Below are 21690 nucleotides of genomic sequence, written 5' to 3'. Positions count from 1 at the left end.
GCAAAGTACAGCGACCAAGTCGTTATATTGTCAACATGAGTCTCCTCCTTGTATGGGGTGTGTTACAAAGCAGAGTTATGGTTGTTGTATTATTAATGTTAATGGTGATTAACGTTATCGGCGATTAAGGGTGCAGACATGTCCAAACTTGTACGTGTTTTGATATGACAAATCTTAAGTAACTTTGATCAAATGTAGAATTACTACAGCTTCTGCTTGGTAATGTCCAAGCACTGTGCCACAGCTGTTCAACTTCGCTGGAAAAAAACAGCTGATAACACCAGGTAGGTGGGATTGCAAGGTTTAAAGAGTGCATAAAGCACTGAAGGTGTGGCTCCCATCCTGCCTTCCACACCTCCACTTCCATATTATACTATATTATCATCCATGGTGGCGATGTCATAGCGGACAGTCTGATTGGTTTGTGGCTGCCCTGTTCTCACAAGACAATAATAAGAAAAACACAGTGGATCTTAATGCTTGGTACAAATAACTGTTGTTAGGACAAATACAACAACTACAACAAAAATAACAAAAGAGTTTAATTTTTTGGCAGTGCAATGCCATAACTATTGATGTAAGAACCTAAGTGATTTTGGTCATTATCAAGAAAAACATAGAAACGGCTAGACATCAGCTCTTAAATTAAACTCTTATAAGCCAATTCGTTATATTTATCCAAAGACATGTATCTCTAGTTTAATTACCGAGCATTAAAATGAACAAAAAACTGAAGACACACAGATGGTCTAATAATTTTTTCCGTGACTGTATAAATACAATCCAAAACAAGAAAATCATTAGTTTCCAAGTCTGGAATGTTCAAATTGGAGATGTTACTACCCAATGTTTTTACTCTTTGTGGGCAGTACTTACTACTCAGACAACTTGCTGTGGAAAAGTAAATTAAATGTACAGCCGCTTTTTGACCCTGCTGCTTCATATTCCAGGAAAACTTATTTTTCAGGTCTTACCTGCGAGCCACATAGTAGAACACTGGATTGCCAGTCTTTGATGTCCCTGCCTGGTAGAAAATGTTGAGGGTCTTCAAGGCTTTAAACTCCTCTTTCTCGTGTACTTGGTGTCTACAAGTCAGAAGGGTATTTATGAATGACACTTCCTTGCAAGGTCCTTGTCAAAATAACTGTATGTAAAGCATCCTTGTGCGCTCTGAGTTTTCAGTAAATCAAAATAATGCACATGAAGTAGTAGAGTTGAAAAAAAAAATGACAGTGAAGTAGATAGAATTTAATTCAAGTTGCTTTAGAAAACAATCTCTCACAAATACAAACTGCATGAAAATATTTTAAAAATGGCACGAATGACAAACTCCAGTGAGGCTGTCTGCAACCCACTCCACCAAAATCAACTAAATGCATTATATTTACACATTCTTATACAAAGTTAAAGCTATCAACTTTGTTGGCATATACCAAACCCAAGCTTAATTTCATATTATTTGAAAGTCTTATTAGTTTCTTATATCCAGTCCATGCACCCGTGTATGTGTATGTGTGCCCCGGTTTACGTACACTGACGCGCTATCGTACAATATCATGCGCAAGAAACCAGTCCGTGTGACCTGAACTATATCATTCTGCGGAGTTGAGTGCCCAAACAGAACTCACTGTACATGCATTTTTTAATTGAGTGCAACTGCTAAATAACCCACCATGGGTCCAAAAAAGTACAAAGATGGCATCCCCTCCCCTCATCCCTGTCTGCTCCCTGCCAACAAGAGTCTTTAATCAATGTAAAAGTGATTTAATTTGTCGTGTATAATTATTTAGCATTGTTTTCTGTGTGTAAAACAAATTTTGATAAAATGTATTTTCTCTTTTCTAATTTTTGTGTGTCTGGAGTGGATTAATTGGATTTATACTATTTCCTATCGGAAAAATTTACTTGACTTTTGTACGTTTCTGTTTTTGTCTGACCTTTTGGAAAGAATTAACAAAAATCAAGGTACCGCTGCAAAAGAAATTGAGATATCATTTTTGGACAATGTGTACTTTAACAAAAAATTATCTCCGAATGTAAACAAAATGCGACGTGTTCTATGCACACACCATCGTCATTCTCAACTAAACTGTTTGACGGCCATTGTGTGCGCAGTCATTATAGACATTAGCGTGACTACTCCTAAGTCACTTTTACTAAATACTGAACATGTGCTGCTAAATCATCAAGTAGATATTTTGCACAATCGTCAGAAAAAAGTGATCAGGTCAAAGACTAGACAGTAGCAAATAAATGGTACCCACCTTTTGTGCAATAGCCAAGGCTTTGTGTGAGGGCTTGTTAAGACGACAATATCTTAAATCTTACCTGGTCATGAATTCCTCAAATTTAGAACTGGTCAGGTTGAGGCTGGACCAGTGAGTGTCAGCCACGGGTTTGTGTTCAGGAGGCCCAAGGTAGGCCAGCAAGGTTGCCATTTTGTCAAAAGGACGCCTGCCCACAGCCTTATGGTCTCTGAAAAGGCAGTCATGATTCAACATTTTCAATTAGCAAAGAAGTCACAAAGTACTGTGTTTACGAAAACCATCCTATAATTGCTGCATATTATTCATTCATACTGTACATGCTAACCTGTTGCTGGAGAGGTACTGGCCAATCCTCTCCTGGTTGTTCCATAATAGTCGATGGAGGGCTAGCACATTGCCATCACTGATGAAGGACAGACTGTGGTTTACAGAGTCACTAGGCGGAGAGTCCGATGCTATGTCCAAGAAAAAACTGTAGGAATAAGGAGTTGAATTCACGTTTTGAGTGTAGATGTATTTTCTGGGATTTCAAAGTATACTTAAATGCAGCAAATTTTACTTCTGCAGTAAGAGTTACGTTAGTGAGTGATAAGAAAATCCACTTAGATTTCCTTTGTCTTTCTGTTCATGTAGACCACACATACACGCATAACAAAGACATTACTGTGATTTTCGGAGTGGTCATTAATACATTTCACGGTCGTCTCGCGACAATGAGGTCTTGTTTCAAGGTCAACAGACGTGTTTGTGAGTTGGAGATACACATAGGGTCTTAGAATTGCACGGCTATTGATGTGTTCAGGTAAGAAACAAGTTACACAAAGAGCATCAGACTTTGTGACTGTGGGGCACACTACACTATGCTTCTGTCTGCTGTCATAACAGAAATGTGGCTTGACATGATTTTGCACACGTTAATTACACAAAAAATGTTAACGTAATTAATTAAATGAATTAGTTACCACCGTTAACGCTCTATTTTTGAGAGCCCTATTTTAAACATATACACAGTTTGAAAATGTAAGATAGAGTCCCTGTAAGTATGTAGCCTCCCTATGTGGTATATGTTTTCATATAAAAGCACCACTGATCACCAACAACTATTTCTATGCTTGTGGTCATTAGCTGAAGACACCATGGGTGTTATTACCATTAGGGCCTTACCTTCGAGCTGAATCAAAGTTGCTCTTCACAAAATCATTGAAAGGCCTCATGTGCTCTTCCTTCGTAAACAAGACATGGTTGGCGATGCTTTGCAAAATCTAAAAGAAAATACAGAATTGACATGTTTATGACGACAACGTGGCAACATGACAGCATGTTATGTTAAAAATCCCTAAAAAGCAGCAATAGGTGCTTTCGTCGCACGCCATTCACTTTGCTTTGATTACTACTGGTTAGTACCATTTAAGAAAGGCTGAGTCCAAGTGCTTAATTAGATCTGTGTATTGCTCTCCACAGCACTGGGGACACACACTGACTTATTTAATGTGGTCTTTGTTATTTTTTATCAAAAAAATTTGGACTGTATACATTTATGTGGATGTGAGATGAAGTTTGAAAACTTCTGCGATTCTGTTGGAGTATTTTTCTTTACAGAAATAAACATTTACACAAAATCCAAAACAATTTAAATACAAACAGTATTAAATTATCCATTATTTAATTGTGAAATATAATACATAGTTATTCAGAATCTATTACTTAATACTGTATATTTCATAACAAACATCACTTTTATGATCAATTAATAAAATTTAGATTGATTTGACAGATAATTTTAGATAATTTTTGTTTTTATTGAATGGCAGTGGGTTTCAGAGAGCAAGGCCCCCACTTCAGGGCAGCCCTCAGATGAGGAAGTACGCTCGCAGTGAGTTGACTACAGAAAAAAAGGAAGTTACAAACTTAGTTTAGTATGGCAGTATGGAGCTCTCTGCTCTGAACATGGCTGGCAGTCAATGAGTTAAGAGCCAACAGTGCAAAATGTAAATTCTTGCAATTCAACTGCAAGAAAAAATGTTGTTCAGGAGTATCTCCACAGAGGAAAGTGATAATTTGGTGATGCCCCCTAACCCCACACTTCCGGAAGTCATTGGTTGCAAAACATTTTCTTCCAATGATGTCAAATGATATGCAAATACTATTGATCCATTTGAAACGAGGTTACTCTGCATGAAATTGTTGTAATTCCTTCATGGTAAATACCATATTGTCATGACTTTCTGTAAAAATGAGGCTGAATGTACACTTCCAAGTACTCAAAAGTACAAACATAAGCAGAGAGTGCCTCTGTGTTAATTGGATCATAAAAAAATCTAAACAAAACTACTTTAACTATTTCATCCTTACCTTGGACATGAGTTTTAGACCTCGTTCTATCCTCGGCAAGGGTTTTTTCTCCAAGATTCCAGCCTCATAGGGGGATACAATAGCCGGATTGACAAAACGGAGAAACATAGCACTGCCCACTGCACCAATACTGTTCTGTGGGAACCTCTGACTCACAACCTGTGAGAAGGAATAAGAAAAAAGCAGGGCAAGTTGAAAAGTGAAAAACAAAGGAGAAATGTCAAGCAAATAAAAAGAAAGGAGAGGTTTGAGCAAGGGGGCCAAGATTTGGCAAAGATAACATGAATATGATAAAGGGCACAACGAAGCAATGATCAGCAATATAATCAGCACAGTATCAATATTTGGAACAAGTAGAAGACCATAAGGTGAGCCATGACAAGACAAATGTTGGCTTCATGTGAAAGAACAGTGAATAAAGATACAGAACATAGAATTGTTGTGCCTGAGATATTAGACCTTTTGTAACAAAAATTTGGTGTCTTATTCTAAATATGCCATCAGTTTTTCCTCCATTAGCTCTGGTTACTGAGGAATGCGGTTATTCATACAACCAATCTAGCACAATTGATTATTATTATTATTATTATCATTATTATTGCCTAAATAAATGTCGGATGTAGAATTTATTTATGAAATAAATACTGCTAATGGACTTAGAGAAACACACTCAGTGAAATGTCCATAAGGTATAGGCAATGTGAAAAAATTAACATCCCATGAAAACAAATACAGTGAGGGTAATATATATTTGATCCCCTGCTGATTTTGTAAGTTTACACCCTTAGAAAAATATGAACAGTCCATAAATGTATAATTGTTATGGTAGGTTTATTGTAACATACAGTATATCAACAAAATGATCTACAAAAAGAACATGAATAAAGGTGATGTGTTTGTATTTGAGAGAATACCACAAAATTTTGACTCCCCCAAGCAAAAACGTGACTTAGTACTTGGGGGAGAAACCCTTGATGCCAAGCATAGAGGTCAGATGATTCTTGTAAATTGGTTGCACACATTTCAGGAGGGATTTTGGTCTGTTCCATAGCACCTATATCGATCTAAATATTTCTAACGATTTGAATGTAAATATTTGCCGAAATTTCGTCCCAGTTTTCCACACCATCTCTGTTTTCATAAGGCCAAAAATGGTGCTTAACAAACTAGTCGGCTTTCCTCATCTCGTGAAATTGAGAGCCCAAATAAAGAATCCCACGCATTGGTGACTCGGTCGCTCTGCTTTTTTTCTTTTTTTTTTTTAAATGAAGTGTGACAGCAAAATAACCCACCATGGGGCCAAAGAAAGTTGCAGTTGCCAGCAATTTTATACAAGTGAGAAACACTCTTGAATTCAAGAAAGAACTCATCGCAAAGTACGAAAGTGGCGTACGGGTGGCCGATCTCGCCAGGATGTACAGGAAGTCCCCATCAACAACAGGTTCCATCCTGGCTGTCTTTGCCCAACGGAAATTCTAACCCTGATTTTCCAGATCTCCTGGCGGTGTGGCCAAAATGCTAACCACTAGGCTACCATGCGACTGATGGGAAATGATGGGATGAAAATGGCGAAAGCCAAAACCTCTACTTGATGAAAGGCAGGTTGACACCACAAAATAAATAGTATCCCTTTCTTTCAATTTAGTCTGGGTGGTAAATAGTGGAGTGGAGAGATGCATGGAAAAATAATGATGACATTTGGGATGCTGGTGCAGATCCTGCATCTTTTCAGTACGGCCCTGCACTGCTGCAATTGTCTTTCAAACCTCACTCAGTACCTTTAAATGGAAGTATGCTCTGTTGTGACAAATCTCAAAGGCGCAAAATCACTACATTTCCCCCGAGACAATCTTTTGTGGATGCAGGTACGGCTCATTCAAGTGCACAACGACCGTAATTAATTCGGGACAGCACCACAGTGTAAACACTGGCGTATTCAGGAACTGGACGCAATGGTACACAGTAAAATAGTGGACCGGTCGGTCCACCCTTCAAGGGGCAATCCATACTTACGGACCGCGATTTCGCAATACATTTCGACTATGTGTGGGTGTTCGCTCACGCACGCCTGTCCCGGCTGGCGAAAAGCGTTCCCAGCGGCGTAATGTCCCATTTCCCCACACTACATAATTCAAGTCTGCCTAAAAGCGGACAAAAAGGCGAGGCATTCTGCGACAGAGTATGTATCAGAGTACAGGCAACAGTCGCTTTTTGGGACATTTTTGCATCTTTTTCCCTCCTAATTGTTTCTGTTACCTTGCATTTCTCCCCACAAGGCTTACTTGCTGCAGTCATTGTGTGTATGCTACCAGTTCTGTTTTACAATGCGACTTGTTACAAGCCAACAAGAATGCATTGACACATTTTTGCTGTAATGGATTGAGATCCTGCAGTTTCTACAAGGTCTACCTGTTCAAGAAGACACAGGCACAAACCTGTCTGAAGTGTGCCAATGAATATCTCAATGATTGAGTCAAGGCTTGGGAGAATGTGATGTGGTCAAATGGGACGAAATTTGAGCTCTTTGGCATGAACTCTATTCGATGTTTGCAGGCTGAGAAATGGTGAATATGAGCCCCACAACAGCATCACTACTGTCAAACATGGAGGTGGAAACATTCTGCTTTGTGGCCCTGACCAAAATCCCTTCCAGAGATGTGTGCAACCCTGGTGAACAAGAAACGCCAGACCTCTGTGCTTGCATACAAATAATTCCCTCAATCAATGCATAATCCAAATTATTTATAACCTTTATTTTGTGCCATTTTTTCCTTAGATTCTGTCTACCTGTTAAAATAAACCTGCCATAAAAATTCGGGACTATTTATATCTTTGTAAGGGGGTACACTGATGAGAATTGCAGTGGATGTTCTTGTGTATTTAAATGACATCCAAACAGTTATGCCGTGCTGTCTGGGAAGGGGCGGGGACTAAGAAGGAGAGGGGGATAAGACTGTGCAGCCCCTTTGAGGGAAAAGGGAAAGAGCTAGGCTAGTCGGTAGGTGCTCCACAGAGAAAACCACAGCATTGGCACATTTTATTACCTTAAATCCTTCAAAACTGAACTTCATACATCTGTCCAATATCCTTCACAATTTTTGTATGAATGACCAGAAACAGTAGGTAAAGTTATCAGGATATTTCATCAAGTTGTTCAAGTCATATTAGTTAAGTCAACTGAGGCAGATGCAGCATGCAGATGAAATGTGAGGTCTATTATCAGAATTACGACGTTGAAGAAGAGGGAAGAGCAAACATGAGTTCCGACAGTAAGAGAAGAATGAATGCCACTGCTTCCTGGAAACTGAACTGAAAATGCATAAAATGGTGCCAATATTAGTACAGTGACTGTAATACAAGGTTGTACACTAGAGATGCAGCGATACTTTGGTTATGATTTTTAAAATAAACTTAAGCATTTTTATTTCGTTGCACCCCTTCTTTTTACCATTACAGTCTGCATTGGTGTCAAGTGGGTAGTGACCTGATATGAATGTAGTGGAACAGCATCGTCTGGCATTTTATAAACAAAACAACTCAACTGTTCGTCCTTGGCAGAGGCCTTCGCTCTACTCAGTGCTATTGTCATTATTGTAACCCTTTAGCATAATTGTGAAAAAACTACATTAGAACCTTGCTTCTCGCGGGCGGTACGATCTACATCTTTGACGCCGGTCATGAAAGGCGGCGGAAAGAGCAACTGGACAAGCTCTTCAATCGTACACCGGAACAAGTGGCAGAAGAGGAATATCTAATTCAGGACCACCGGTAAATGGAAGTAAACTTGAGTAACTGATATGCTCAAAAAACAGCGGCCCACTCGCTGTAATTATTCAATTAGATTCAGCTCCAGAACCCTCCCATTCGCTCTTCAAATGTTATTGTTCACTCGCGACACAATCCAGGTTTAAGACCTAAATATGCCTCACACACTTATTAAACACATTTGAAGTATAAAATTATAAAACGTATAGGTACTCGCCACTAATGAATGGTAAGATGATTCCTAAAACAAATGGAATCTGAGACACGAGCAGCATTTAGCCTTTAGGCTCACAGGCGTTTCTTCAAACTGCGTCTACATAATCCATACAGATTGTCTGTTGTAATTCCAGTAGTTTGCAAAAATACATTAACGTGTGTTCACCTTGCTGCAGGTTTTAAGGACGGATTGACTGTCGAAGCTAGTGCTTCCGGAGCCAAACAAACGTTTGCATTGCACAGCACAACACTATGGTACGTTCGAGGACCGCCGAACAAAGTGTGAAATCTCAACATTTGCCGAAAAAACATTGGTGATGCATAAAGACAAACATGTAAAATTTGTGGGTTTTCAGGCAGTGGTACATGTAGGTCTGTCACTATAACAAATTTTGCTGGTCGATAAATGTGCCACAAATTATCGTCGATAATCAACGTTATCGACATCATTGCCATGAGAGGCGTAATTCACATTTGAACTACTATATGGTACTCAAGTAAAGGGTACCTGTGTGAGCTAGAAGCTGCCTGTACATATGTAGTTGGCTGAGTAAAAGACGTTCAAGATCAACCACGTTGTTTTTCTTAACGTTTTACGGAAACATTCACAATTATATACCATAAAATTTATGCCATATAACTGTATTGAATGGTAGCATTTCTTTTGCAATGTAGCGAGCGACACTGTCTGTGAGCATGCACCATTTTGTTGATATTTCCCTTGCTGACCAAATGCCTCAGTAAGCGTTGGCTGTCGGGACGAAGGCTCCGCTGCCCGAGGCACCTCAATTGGTAGGTTTTTTTTTCCCAGTTGAGAAAATTGTCCGTGTCGGTTGTCGGTGTCCATGCGCTCACCTTGTTCATTCTGTTTAAAACCAAAATATTCCCAGACTGGTTTCTATTTAGCAATTTATGGTGAATGAGATGTGTTTTCTGCAAGAAAAAATTGCTGATTTTCGGATATTTTTTTCTTTTTTAAAATGAAAACATTTGACCAAGAATTTGAAATTTGCGGGGTTGTGAATGTTGAATGGCGAATGCGCAGGGATCCACTTAATGAAAATAATGTCTTTTAAATTCCAAGGATTCTCGAGACATTAAAATTTTACTATTCATTAATTTACAACATCATTCAGCAGTGCTAGTGCAAATATATTTTAAATTGATGCTGGCCAATTAAAATGAATTTATGTAATCAATCGCTGCATCCATATTGTACACAAAGTTGAAAATGCAGAAAAGAATTGACAGCTTGAGAGGGACACCAAATAAAATCATTATTTTTTTTAAATGAAGACATTAAAACCAAGTGAGTAAAATGCAAAAAAAAAAAAAGCTTTTTTTTTTTTTGCTTTAAGGGGGAAAGTATCTGAGGGAAAATAGATTCTCCAAACTTACTGCTTTTTTGTTTTCCTTTTTTTCTTTTACAGTTGCCTTATTCAGTAGAGAGTGGCAAGTAGCCTACAGAACAGAGACGAGCACAATCATGGTCACAGCACCAGCTACACACGCGCGCATGCACAGACGCACGCACAAACCTATCAATTCAGGTTTAAACATAGCTCAGGTGTAGACTTCTTGTCAAGCACAGACGAAGTTTCACACTGCTACTTGTTAATTGCTGCTTGGCTAAAGAAGCTTGCCATGCATACACTGGCATTGCTGGAGTTAAAGTACTTTGGGGGGCAGGGGAGTGTAAAAGGCTGTCAAAGGTAACTCAAAATGAGGATGGGGGAAAAAAAAGCAAAAGATTAAAAATAAATAATGTAAGGAGCAGCACAGTGGTCAGAGCAAGAGTAGCAGCAGCTGAAATTGGGCAAAGTCAGTGAAATGTGTTATGATTAATAAATAATTAGGATGTTTCCACTCATTTAGGCTGTGATCACACCTAATGCATCATATTCGCTGCATTTGTTGTAGTGTCAGAATCATGGACCTCACTAGAATGCAAAGCCCCTACGTGTGTGTTTTGGAATGCAACAACATGGGCTTCACCAATTAATTCATTATATGAAGCACATTTAGAGCTCTTGGTTCCTTCCCTGCATCGTTTAGAACAGCCCCATGCCAGCGGAAAGCTTGTGGCATCATGTTCAAAAAGACGTGAGGCTGTAATTGTTGCCAAAAGGTGCATCACATGAACAAGTATTCACCAAAGGCTATGAATACTTATGTACATGTGATTTCCTAATTTTTCTTTTATAAAATTTGGAAATACAGTAATCCCTCGTTTATCACAATTAGTTAGTTCCAGAATCCACTGCAATAAGTGAATTTCCGCTAAGTGGGATTCCTCCTTTATGAATGGAATATTTTCATAGTTATGGCATAGAAAACCTGTTTGTACTCTAAATAAGCTTTTTAACATAATTAGACCTGTCTAAACATATAGTCACCTTTACATTCATATTACTCAATATAGTGTGTGTGTGTGTGTGTGTGTGTGTGTGTGTGTGTATATATATATGTCAGAGAAAATAAGAAATTTAAGAGAGTTTACCATGTAGGGGAGCAGAATCGGTGGCGGACAAAAAGGCTTTTCTCACAGAACAATTACTGACATCTAGTGACCAATGTAATGGAATACTAAGTTGAATGGTGGTCTTAATGGCTTACACTGTATTTGTATTTTAGTGCATTTTTATGTGTATTTTTAGTGCCATTTTTATGCTTGAAAATGATTCGTTTGAGCAAAAAGTATGTACATATGCACATTTATTACTAAAACCAAGCCGTATTGAACCACAAAGTTGTTACATTTTTGCAAAAGCTGCAATAGAGTGAGGGAGCGATGTTCGAACGATGATGCAGCGAGGGACGACTGAATTTCAAAAAATGTTTTCATACTGGGGAGTTGTTTCAAGAATTTTGGGGAAAACATGAATGCGGAAAAAGTGAAGCACAGCAAATACTTTACAGATACGCTGCATGAGCATCGATATTTCGGATTTCGTTTATACTGATACTTATTCTTGGGTGCTGATGCTCTGTACTATCCTGTTCTATTCTAAGTGACGTGCTTGTCCACAATAGCTATTGTTTAATGTTGAACTTTAGCTGTCTGAAGTAATGCTCATATAGACAACTACAAATATTGTATTTACCTTCCCTTAAGTAAACGTAAACATATGTAAAGTTATCAACGTATAATTTCATATGTGAAACATTTGCTGCCAGTGAAGTCCTTGTCAGTTTCCACATGTGTCTTAATGGTCACTTCTCTAATCATTTTAATCAAATAACCTTGGAGGCCTATTGTTTATTTTTATGCATTTGACTCGTATTCATGCTGGTTTGTGTTAAGTTATTGCATGTTATTACATGAAAAAACTTTAATTAAAGTGGAGGGTTATAATTATTAGGGGGGCTGAATCAACTCTAAGATAATCCTAATGACGTCCTTGGACAGAATGCAGTGGGGATTTAAAAATGACTATACTTATTTGAAGTATCAAATAAATACGAGTTACCGTTGGCGTTTTTGCATGTGATGTCACAAAATGATAATGACAACATTTCAACTGCTCTTACTACTACAACAGTATGCATGCCCATGAAGCTGTGATTTATTTTCCAGCGTGCAACAGCGGTTCGACATAACTTGCATGTGCTGATGTGTTTGTTCGATGTGATCACAGCCTTCAATGAAATGTGCGTAGGTTCTCATTGGTCATACAAATATGAAAACATTTTGAGCATATCCTATGAAGGGAAGGGTGTCTTACGGTGAAATCCAGTCTTAGGGGTAAGGTTGCAGTCAAAAAGGCAAGAAATATGCGCGCGTGCACGTGTACAGCTATTGACATTATGTAAATACTTGTATTCAACAAATCATACATGAAACAAACTCCACTGTGACATCTGATAGCAGTTTGTTATTTTTAGTATTAGTGGAGCTCTTGTTTTGCTTGCTTGTGCTTCCCACTGCCTCTTCTGTTTTATGCCTCTCACACGCTGGTTCTCCTGAGTCGGAGTTACTGGATGAGCGCAGCTGCCTTCCATCAACACTTCCTTTTATTCACCCCAACTGCGGCAGGAAGGCATTAGACCAGTTGTTCCCAAACTTTTTACAGTGGCGTACCCCTTCAGACATTTGACCTGAAGCCATGTACCCCCTACTTCTGCACACTTTTTGATATTAATTAACTTGAAATATTGAACACAATTTATTGGTATTAATTTTATTGTAATTTTGGGTCAAAATTATGTATTTTGCATGGCTACATTTTGGATAACTTTTCACATGAGCACTGATAAATAGTTCATTAATCATCCTACTTATCTTTTATTCCATCTGATGTTGGCATTCTTCCATTTGAATGACTTGAATTTGAGCATCACTTTTTTTTTGTCCATTGACGATGGCTATGGTTTAAATCTGCATAATAATTTATTACTAAATTGAAGGGGAACATTTAACAATCACGATAAAGCAGTATCTGAAGTACAAAAATACATACAACTAATGACAAAGCCCCCCCCATTCACAGTGACAAGTTTTCACTGCTGCACCCTGCAGGGATTGGAACCGCAATATAATTAAAATCTTTGAGAACAAACACTATTAATGGACAAAATAGTCGTCAAACATACTTATTTATTCATATGATGCAGACAGAGCAATGAATAAGATCGCATGCTGTCTCCTTCCTGCTTTCTGCTCCGTTCTCCATTGCGCTGTGAGGTGTTCAGGCGCACTCGTAATTGAGAGTGTTAGGCGGTAATTGTTTTTAATTTTTATTCACATACCGCCCATTACAATTGGTGTACTACTGGGGGTACGTCTACCCAACTTTAGGACCTAGGCGTTAGACTAGTCCTTTGTTTGGACGCTTCTGGCAATGCTTCAAGCCGCCTTGACTGCCAAGACATCGTATTTGCGTCCCTGTTAGCTCGTTATTGTGCTTTTTTTTTTGTTTGCTTCCTTGTCCATCTACTCACTCATCCAGTAGCTCGCCTGACTTACAGGTAGTTTTTCTCTGCAATGTCTAGTTTTTTCCCTTTTTTCGCATTGCATTTCGGACTCTATTGTGCACCACACATTTTTCTATTTTTGCCTTATTAAACACAATTCTTATCTTGACTGGCCTTGCCTTTGCATCCTGGGATCCAACATCTTATCTCCATGCTCCTCGCGTGACAAATGTATGCTTTTTATTTATGATTTTTTTTTTTTTAATTATGAATTTGGGTATCATAAGCATTATATACACTGGGAAGAATAAGTATTTGATCCCCTCCTGATTTTGTGGGTTTACACCCCTTGGATAGATACAGTATGAACAGTCCAGAACTTTTACGGTAGGTTTTTTGTAACCAAGATGAGACAGAATGTAAACAAAAATAAAAATAAAAATAAAAATCTGAAAAACGCCTACCAACTAGTAAGCATGAAGCACACAAATATGCCCTATACCTTTACGAAAGTACTCATAATCACAATTCTTTATGTGGAAAAAGACACCTGTCGCAAAACGGTTTCTTTTATTCAACCCTCTCCACCACCATGGGAAAAACCAAAAAGCTGTCAAACGACCTCAGGGACAAGCGTGTAGACCTGCATAAGACTGCAATGGACTACAAGACCACCAACAAGAATCTTGGTGAGAAAGAGACCACTATTGTTGCAATCATTTGAAAGTAGTACAAGTTAACAGGCAACTGCCCTTGCTCCAAACTACATTGGAGCATCTGGTTAATGATGTCAAGAGAGTTTGGAGCACAATCATCAAGAAAACCATTCGTAACACATTTCTACGTAATGGATTGAGATCCTGCAGTGCCGACAAGGTCCTGCTGCTCAAGAGAGACACATATACAGGCCCGTTTGAATTTTACCAATGAACATCTGAATGATTCAGACAAAGCTTGGGAGAATGTAATGTGGTCACATGAGACCAAAATTGAGCTCTATGGCATCGACTCGACGTGTGGAGGCAGAGAAATGGTGAATATGACCCCAACGCCACCATCCCAACTGTCAAACATAGAGGTGGAAACGTTCTGCTTTGGGGATGTTTTTCGGATCAAAATCCCTCCTGAGATGTTGGCAACCCTGGTGACCAACTACAAGATGCTTGCCAACAAGGGTTTCTCCACTAAGTCCTCAGCCAAGTTGTATTTGTTTTTCCATATACTTATCTATACTTGATTTCAAATATAACCTTTATTTCATGTTATTTTTCTGTTTATTTTTTGTACATTCTGTCTCTCTGTTCAAATAAACCTAGCATAAAAGGTGAAACACTTGGCTGTCAAACAAAATAATGTTACATATGTACATTACACATCTACATATATTTGTATTTTCGGATAAATACGCACTTTGTCAAGTCTTCATGTAACATTGACTTGCTTTTTTTCTTTTGTTTTAATACAAAATGTTTGTATATGTTATTACCGCTGTGCTACATTTGACATGACCCACTACTTTTATATTTCCTAGACAGTGCTTTTATTTTGTACACAATAAAATCACATATACCAGAGGATGCGGGGCCACTTTGATATTATTCAACCACTCCAGTGTAGGCTGTAAGCTGCTGAATAAACTTCTAGAATCATTACTGTTTGTGCGATATCTTGTTCAAACATTCAATATTGAGACTTGTTCTCTTTTCAGTGTGGTCCTAATCCTACTTCATAACGTTTCATTTTTTATTTTAAGTATAGAATATTCCCTTTTGGACATCTGACATTTAGAAGTCCTCCTTTAGATTTAGAACTATAAGAGTGGGCAATGTATGTGTTTAACTTCAGTGTACTGCATGTGAATGGTTTTTACTATCTAGTGCCACCTCTGTCTTCTTCACTTGCTCCATAATGTCAAAAAAATGTAAATGCATTTACGCACAACTGTACACCAATACGCACACATATTTACTTGTGAATGCTCTTTTTGATCACAACCTTACCCCCATACCAGTCTCTCAACTAACTGGATTGTTTCAAAGAGGACCCTCATTTAACCAGTTCTTGCCATCATTTCAAAAATAAGTTATGATACAAGATTTTATACGTGTTTTTGGCAGTTTCAAGGCAGTCAATTTTTTTTGTTCATTACTAAATTGAAATTAAACACAGTCAACTCATGTGAAGTGCAGCCACTCGGTCATTTTTAGATTTACATTAGACTTTGATTATGCTTGGGTCTAACCACAGTTACAAATAAAATGTATTGTGCACTGTTCAATTGGGATGTCCCGATCCACATTTTGTGGCTTCCGATCAGATTTTTTTTTTTTTTTGCCTTGCCAATCCGATCCGGTATGTAAGATATTTTAATGACACCCTTATTTTGTTTACACAATTATACAAATGTGACAAAGACCGCTCTTATTTTGAAGGCCAGGATGTGTTGTATGTGTGTTGAGAATGGCAATTGATGGTTGATACGTCCCGGGTGCAAGAATAAACGTGCCTCTCGTCTTTTTTCACTCGGAACCTGCACGTCGTCAGTGGGCGATGTAAAATGGTCCTTCCATTAAAGCAGTAAAAAAACAACACAGTGAAAATACTGTATACACATTCAGCCTGAGTCGTGCGCACATACAGATGCACCAGCTAAACTAAGCGAACCCCGCTTGCTTCCATTCACGCTCCATAACAGAGGAGCTTCCAAAGTTTTTCGCCACCGTTTCAACATGTTTAGTAGTGTTTGCGCGGTCCCTATCATAGGTGTGTTTTCTTCTTCTTGCGGGTGGCACCAGTCGAGTGGCAACCGGCTTTGAGGTGCATTACTACATCCAACCATGTTGGAGTGTGGCTCAGAGTTACGAACGTGGTACGGCTACCGGATTGGCCTGATTTCGTGGCGGAAGCCGTTATTATCCGATCTTCACAAATACAGCCGATCTCGAAGATCGGATCGGGACATCCCTACTGTTCCCTTAGTTTAGGTATTTAGCTCTGTGATGTTTGCTGCATTGTCAAAATGACAGATCCGTAGATTTTGTATTAATCAAAATTGTCAAGTAACTATCATGATGGCAAAAATCAAGACTATAAGGCCCTTATTTAGTGTTCACTGTAAAGCTTCAATTGCTTGTCTTTTAGGACAAAAGGTTAATTGGGGTATAATCACAAAGAAGGAAAAAGACAGGCTGTAGATCTGAATGTGTTTGGCAGCATCAGAGAAACTGGAGAGAATTGAAAGGCAGGAGCCTGAAATGCATGAGTGACGCTCAGAGGTAAGAGAGCAGGGTTAGAAGCTATGGGACATGACGTTATTTGGCTTTGGGATCTACCTGGTAGAGGCAGTGGCAGACGCTGCGAAGCTGTGGAGGGAACTCGCTGGATGAGCCAGTGATGGCATGGAAGAAGCGTTCAGTGATCTGCAACAGGTTTCTCTGGTTTTCTTCCAAGTTTTCACCTTGTTCCAGTCTGGGAAGTAAGAGGAGGAAAACATGTCTGAATTTTAACATTGTTCTTTTCTAAAGACTTCACTTTCAGGTTACGTGTATTGCGTATGATGCTTTTACGCAGGGTCACATTGAGAATAAGGACTGGAGTAACGTAGCTGTAGCTGCAAAAGTAAGACCAAGCTTTCTGACACTGGACAACACATTTAGCTCCAGAATGCCTTGATAGCCTTGAGATTTAATTGTCAACTGCACAAATTAAAGACTCTGTTTCCCTGTATATCACTATTTTAATGAACATTTTAATTTGTAACCAGGTCAGCTGTGGTACTTTTTTCGGGGTTTCACTTAGACAAATGCAAATGACAACCGGTCAATTTGTTTTTATGTTGATTTTTTTTTTTTTTTTTTTTTAAACACCAGAGTAGGGTATACTGTATGTGCATTTTTGGAAATATCCGTGTTCTTGTGGATAAAGCATAACATTGGCCAGAAATTATTTAGTGACAGTGGGGGTGAATGAGGAGGGTTTGTCGAAAACTTGAAGAAACACCGGACCTAGAGAAGCATCTGTCATTCATAACCTTCTTTCACAGATGGGTACCGACAATTCTTTCCACGTCTGTATGTAGATGTCACCACCGTGTGGTTCACCGGAATCATTTCCATGCTGAAGTAGCAGATGTTATTTGTAGCTGATGACGACTCCTTTGCTAAAATACAGTTTAATCAATCTGTATTCACAAAGGGAGTAGAGGTTCATACCTTGTGGGGTCCACCTCAAAACTGATGTGATCTGGGGTAGTGATGACCCCTTTTAATAAAGGATCCAGTAGCTTCTGCAGGTATGCTGCTCCATAGACCTAATATACAAACACAAATAATGTCAGTAATATAAAAGTGAAAATATTTTTTTCTTAAAAGTTCGATCTCAGAAGATAAATGATCTCCCACCAACCGAAGTTAAACACCTATCAGCGCTGCGAATGCTATAGTCAGTCTGGGCTGTTAATGATGTACGGAACAGTCATTTGTCTAAGGGTGGAGTGATTATATAACGTACGTTGATTGCACAAATTTGAATTCATTCTGCATTTTTATCTAACTCACAAAAGGCTCTAATATACAGAAACAGTCACCTAAATATTTTAATAAGTGGTGCTGAAGATTCTACAATGTCTTTACTTGCACTATAGCACTCTTAATGTCTAGTTAATGATCAAGACAGCTGATAGTTTCTCTCTGTCGGCATTAAAAAAAAAGGATTTGTTGGACAGCACTCATTGGATCAACCAATAATTACAACAAAGGGAAAATGCAAATAATTCAAAGAAGATCTCTGTTTGAGATTTACACCAAATCTTTTGGAGTCAACTAGTTCCTAAACTGCAGCTTCCAAGCTCATCAGTTCAAACATTTGCAAAAGTTATTTGCATACCATATTTCCCAGACTATAAGTCACACTTTATCCATAGTTTGAGATACCATGTGAACTTAAAACCCAATCGCTGTGGAGTGTTGGCGTCGTTCCTAACAACAAGTGAAGAAGATGAAGCCAGATGGAGAGGGCAATGTTTACACCAACAAGGAAACCAATTAAAGCTACAGAAGCTGAAAGAAGTCATTTTTTTTTTTAAGTATATGGATGCAATAAAACCTGCCTGTTTAATAAATGTAAGTATGTTCTGGAAGAAGATTCTTAATACGCATCCCAGTGTGTAAAAATGTAGCAAAACAGCTGTATTTTAACACCAAAACTGGTTTGTATTCACAAATGAATTAAAACTGACTGAAAATCTCATATGCGTATTTCAGTAGTCAATAATATGTATACAATAACACTTTGGTAGATTGTATGAAAAATATGTTAGAAAGAACATTTGCAAGCAACATCTTGTAATACTTTTAGTTAAGTAAGACTGGGATGTCCATATACTTTAGATGTAATCGACTTATAATCCAGCAATTAAAATTAATTCACCACATAGCAGAAAGTTTGTGTTGTATTGTACAGTATAGTGTGTGTGTCTACAACCATGGTGATCTGGTGATTTTTTTCTATGCTTCTGATTATTAAATTAGCTGTACCGCTGTATAAGCCACAGGGTTCAAAGATTTAGAAAAAAGTAGCGGCTTATACAGCAGAATTTACAGTATTTTTAAAAGTTTTCTTTAAAAAATGTGGTCCGGAGTTGTTGTGTTTTCCTACCTTGAAGCAAAAGGTCATTATTTTGCTGGCCAAGCTGTTTCCTCTGAAGAGGGTCTGCATTGAGTCAGCAAGCTCCACCTCTTTGGAGAACATGTTCCACAGCAGCTGGTAAAGGAGGTGACGAGAGTCGAACAACGTCACCAGGACCCGGGCAAGCTCATCCTTGAAATAAAAATGAATACAGTTGTGTTCATGATAATAGCAGTGAGTAAAAGGCAAGATAAGATCAGAGTAGACCCTCGCAAATGATATTCACGCTGGTTGTAGCGAACGCCCCTGATGGTGAGTGTGCAGTGATGGACATCTACCACCCCCGATAGTCATCCTATGCATCCTATGAAGGGGTGGGGCTAACTACAAATAATGCCGTTCTGAGGAGCAACATATAGTGGTGGGAAGTAGTGAACTGAAGAAAAAGCGGGAATTATTGTACTCGTGATTTCTAAACACAGTGGATCCCCGGCATACTTGCAATTTACAGGGTCTCTGTAAGGTATCAACAAGTCAAATCAAAAGACTTTTAAAGACTTTTTCAAGACCATAATGAATACAATTAAGACCCATTTCACATCCATGCTGGCAAAAAAGTACAAATGACATGACGGAAAATTGGAGGCCATGGTGCGTGCAAAGCACACTAGCTGGTTGTGGCTTGATCTTGATCAATTCTGACCGGGCTACACGGGTATTTTAGTTCTGTTTTGCAGTTATTTGATAGCGTCCTCAAAAATCAAAACATTTAAAAGCGAGACTGAAGTTTATGGATTTGTTTTAAATAAAAGTAACATTAATACATTTTTAAGACCTTTCAAAATCATTTTGAGATTTTTCAGGGAATTTTAGACATTTTAAGGTCCTAAATCCAAATGAATCCAAATAAAAAAAAATCCAAATATCCCGGAAATCTGTGACTTTTTGGTCAAAAAAGTTTTTCCTTCTCTGTAAAATAGGCAGTTTTTCTCGCTGAAGACACACCTCATTCAACACACTGTATGTAATAATTTATAAATACGTGATAACACAGGTAAAATGTACAGCATACATGTACCACTGTCAAAAAAGCCCATAATTATTACATGTTTATGTCTCCGTCAATCGTTGAGATTTCTCACTTTGCTCGGCTGTCCTTGACAACACCATAGTTGCTGTGAGATGCAAGTGAAACATATCTACAGCGTGACTACATTATCATTTATTAGTGGTGAGTACCTATACATTTTATCATTTAAAATACGTTCAATAAGTGTGTGAGGCATATTAAAGAGAGGAGGAGAGCGTTCTGGAGCTGAATCTAATCAGTGGACAACGTCAAGCTAGTAGGAGGGTTTGGAGAAAAGGGGAGCGAGCCGTGTGTCAAATAGAGACATTTATATGGCCAGATCAATTCATTTTTCACCGTTCGCGGGTGGTCTTGTGACGCAAACCTCGCGAAAAGTGGGGATCTGCTGTACTCAACTTTACTCTCAGTATTCTGAAAGCTAAAAACAATTTCAACTGAAGAAAATTGGCCCAAAATCACAAGACTGGGATAAAATACATGCATATTTGGGAATTAGAGCCCACCGTAATACATTTTCCGACACACTTTAAGAAGACCTGAAACTCGACTGGCGTCCTACCACATCGCCAAGCATATGCGATTAAGCAGATTCTCACCCACTGCGACCCTGGAACAACATTAGCCAGCGCCATGGCAATAGGCAGTTCTCCCTGGTCTCCCATCATAGTGACCAGTTCGACCAGCCTCTCAAAGCGGTCAGCCAACACCGTCTCAGCCAGTGTGTCAAACTCAGTTCCCTGCTGCAAGATCTTGGTCAGCACTTCCATGAATGTGGCTCGAGTTTGTAGATCTTTATGGTAACCCAGACCTGGGGATTAGCGTTAATTAATCATTAGGGGTGAAAAGAAACTGAAATTTAACATGGTGCATGAGTTAACTTACCAATAGAATGCATCAGGCCGCTGTCTACATTAGCATTGAGGAGGTTGGACATGGCCAGGACAGTACAGTGGCGAAGTGAGGCGAGGCGTCGTGACATCCCCCTCTTGCAACCCCCCACTGCCTGGCCCTCATCCTCTACCTCACTGCAATCATTTAGCAGATTCATGAACAGGGTGAAGTACCTGCACAAAAAAAAATAGAAAAGGTTTCTCAATCACAGGGCACATATAGACAAACAACCATTCACGCTCACATTCATACCTATGGACAATTTAGAGTCTCCAATTAACCTAACATGCATGTTTTTGGAATGTGGAAGGAAATCAGAGTAGGCATGCACGCTTCACTCCATTCGAAACCAGATCTTCCAGATCTCCTGACTGTGTGGACAACATGCTAACCACTAGGCCACCGTGCGGCAGGAGTGGAGATCTGCTTGGTAAATAAAGTAGTAGTTGCCAGTCAAACGAAACACAAATTGGAAAACCCTACTACCTGAACACTGAATTTATTCAGTTTTAAGTTAAGCATAACTGATTTATACTTAAAGATTTTTATTTGTATTATTTTATTTAGTTA

The 21690-nt window shown here is 38.7% G+C and overlaps 1 protein-coding gene across 3 annotated transcripts in view; it reads right to left on the bottom strand.

Moving 5' to 3' along the window:
- Nucleotides 1-21690, bottom strand: part of nf1a (neurofibromin 1a) — an 89930-nt gene that overhangs the window by 32286 nt on the left and 35954 nt on the right. For 2 of the 3 annotated variants that reach the window (XM_054794049.1, XM_054794050.1), the window contains exons 25-35: nt 21112-21293; nt 20826-21037; nt 19170-19331; nt 17726-17823; nt 16847-16982; nt 9999-10061; nt 4620-4778; nt 3432-3529; nt 2593-2739; nt 2329-2475; nt 975-1085 (exon numbers count right to left, since the gene is read on the bottom strand). In XM_054794049.1, coding sequence (XP_054650024.1) covers nt 975-1085; nt 2329-2475; nt 2593-2739; nt 3432-3529; nt 4620-4778; nt 9999-10061; nt 16847-16982; nt 17726-17823; nt 19170-19331; nt 20826-21037; nt 21112-21293 — 1515 coding nt within the window. The remainder of the gene's footprint in view (nt 1-974; nt 1086-2328; nt 2476-2592; nt 2740-3431; nt 3530-4619; nt 4779-9998; nt 10062-16846; nt 16983-17725; nt 17824-19169; nt 19332-20825; nt 21038-21111; nt 21294-21690) is intronic. The other variant, XM_054794051.1, reaches the window with a different exon arrangement.

This window comes from Dunckerocampus dactyliophorus, chromosome 12 (genome assembly GCF_027744805.1).
Source record: "Dunckerocampus dactyliophorus isolate RoL2022-P2 chromosome 12, RoL_Ddac_1.1, whole genome shotgun sequence".
Classification (NCBI taxonomy): domain Eukaryota; kingdom Metazoa; phylum Chordata; class Actinopteri; order Syngnathiformes; family Syngnathidae; genus Dunckerocampus; species Dunckerocampus dactyliophorus.
The sequence above is the reverse complement of the archived record's forward strand: the minus strand, read 5'-3'. Positions and strand labels throughout refer to the sequence as shown.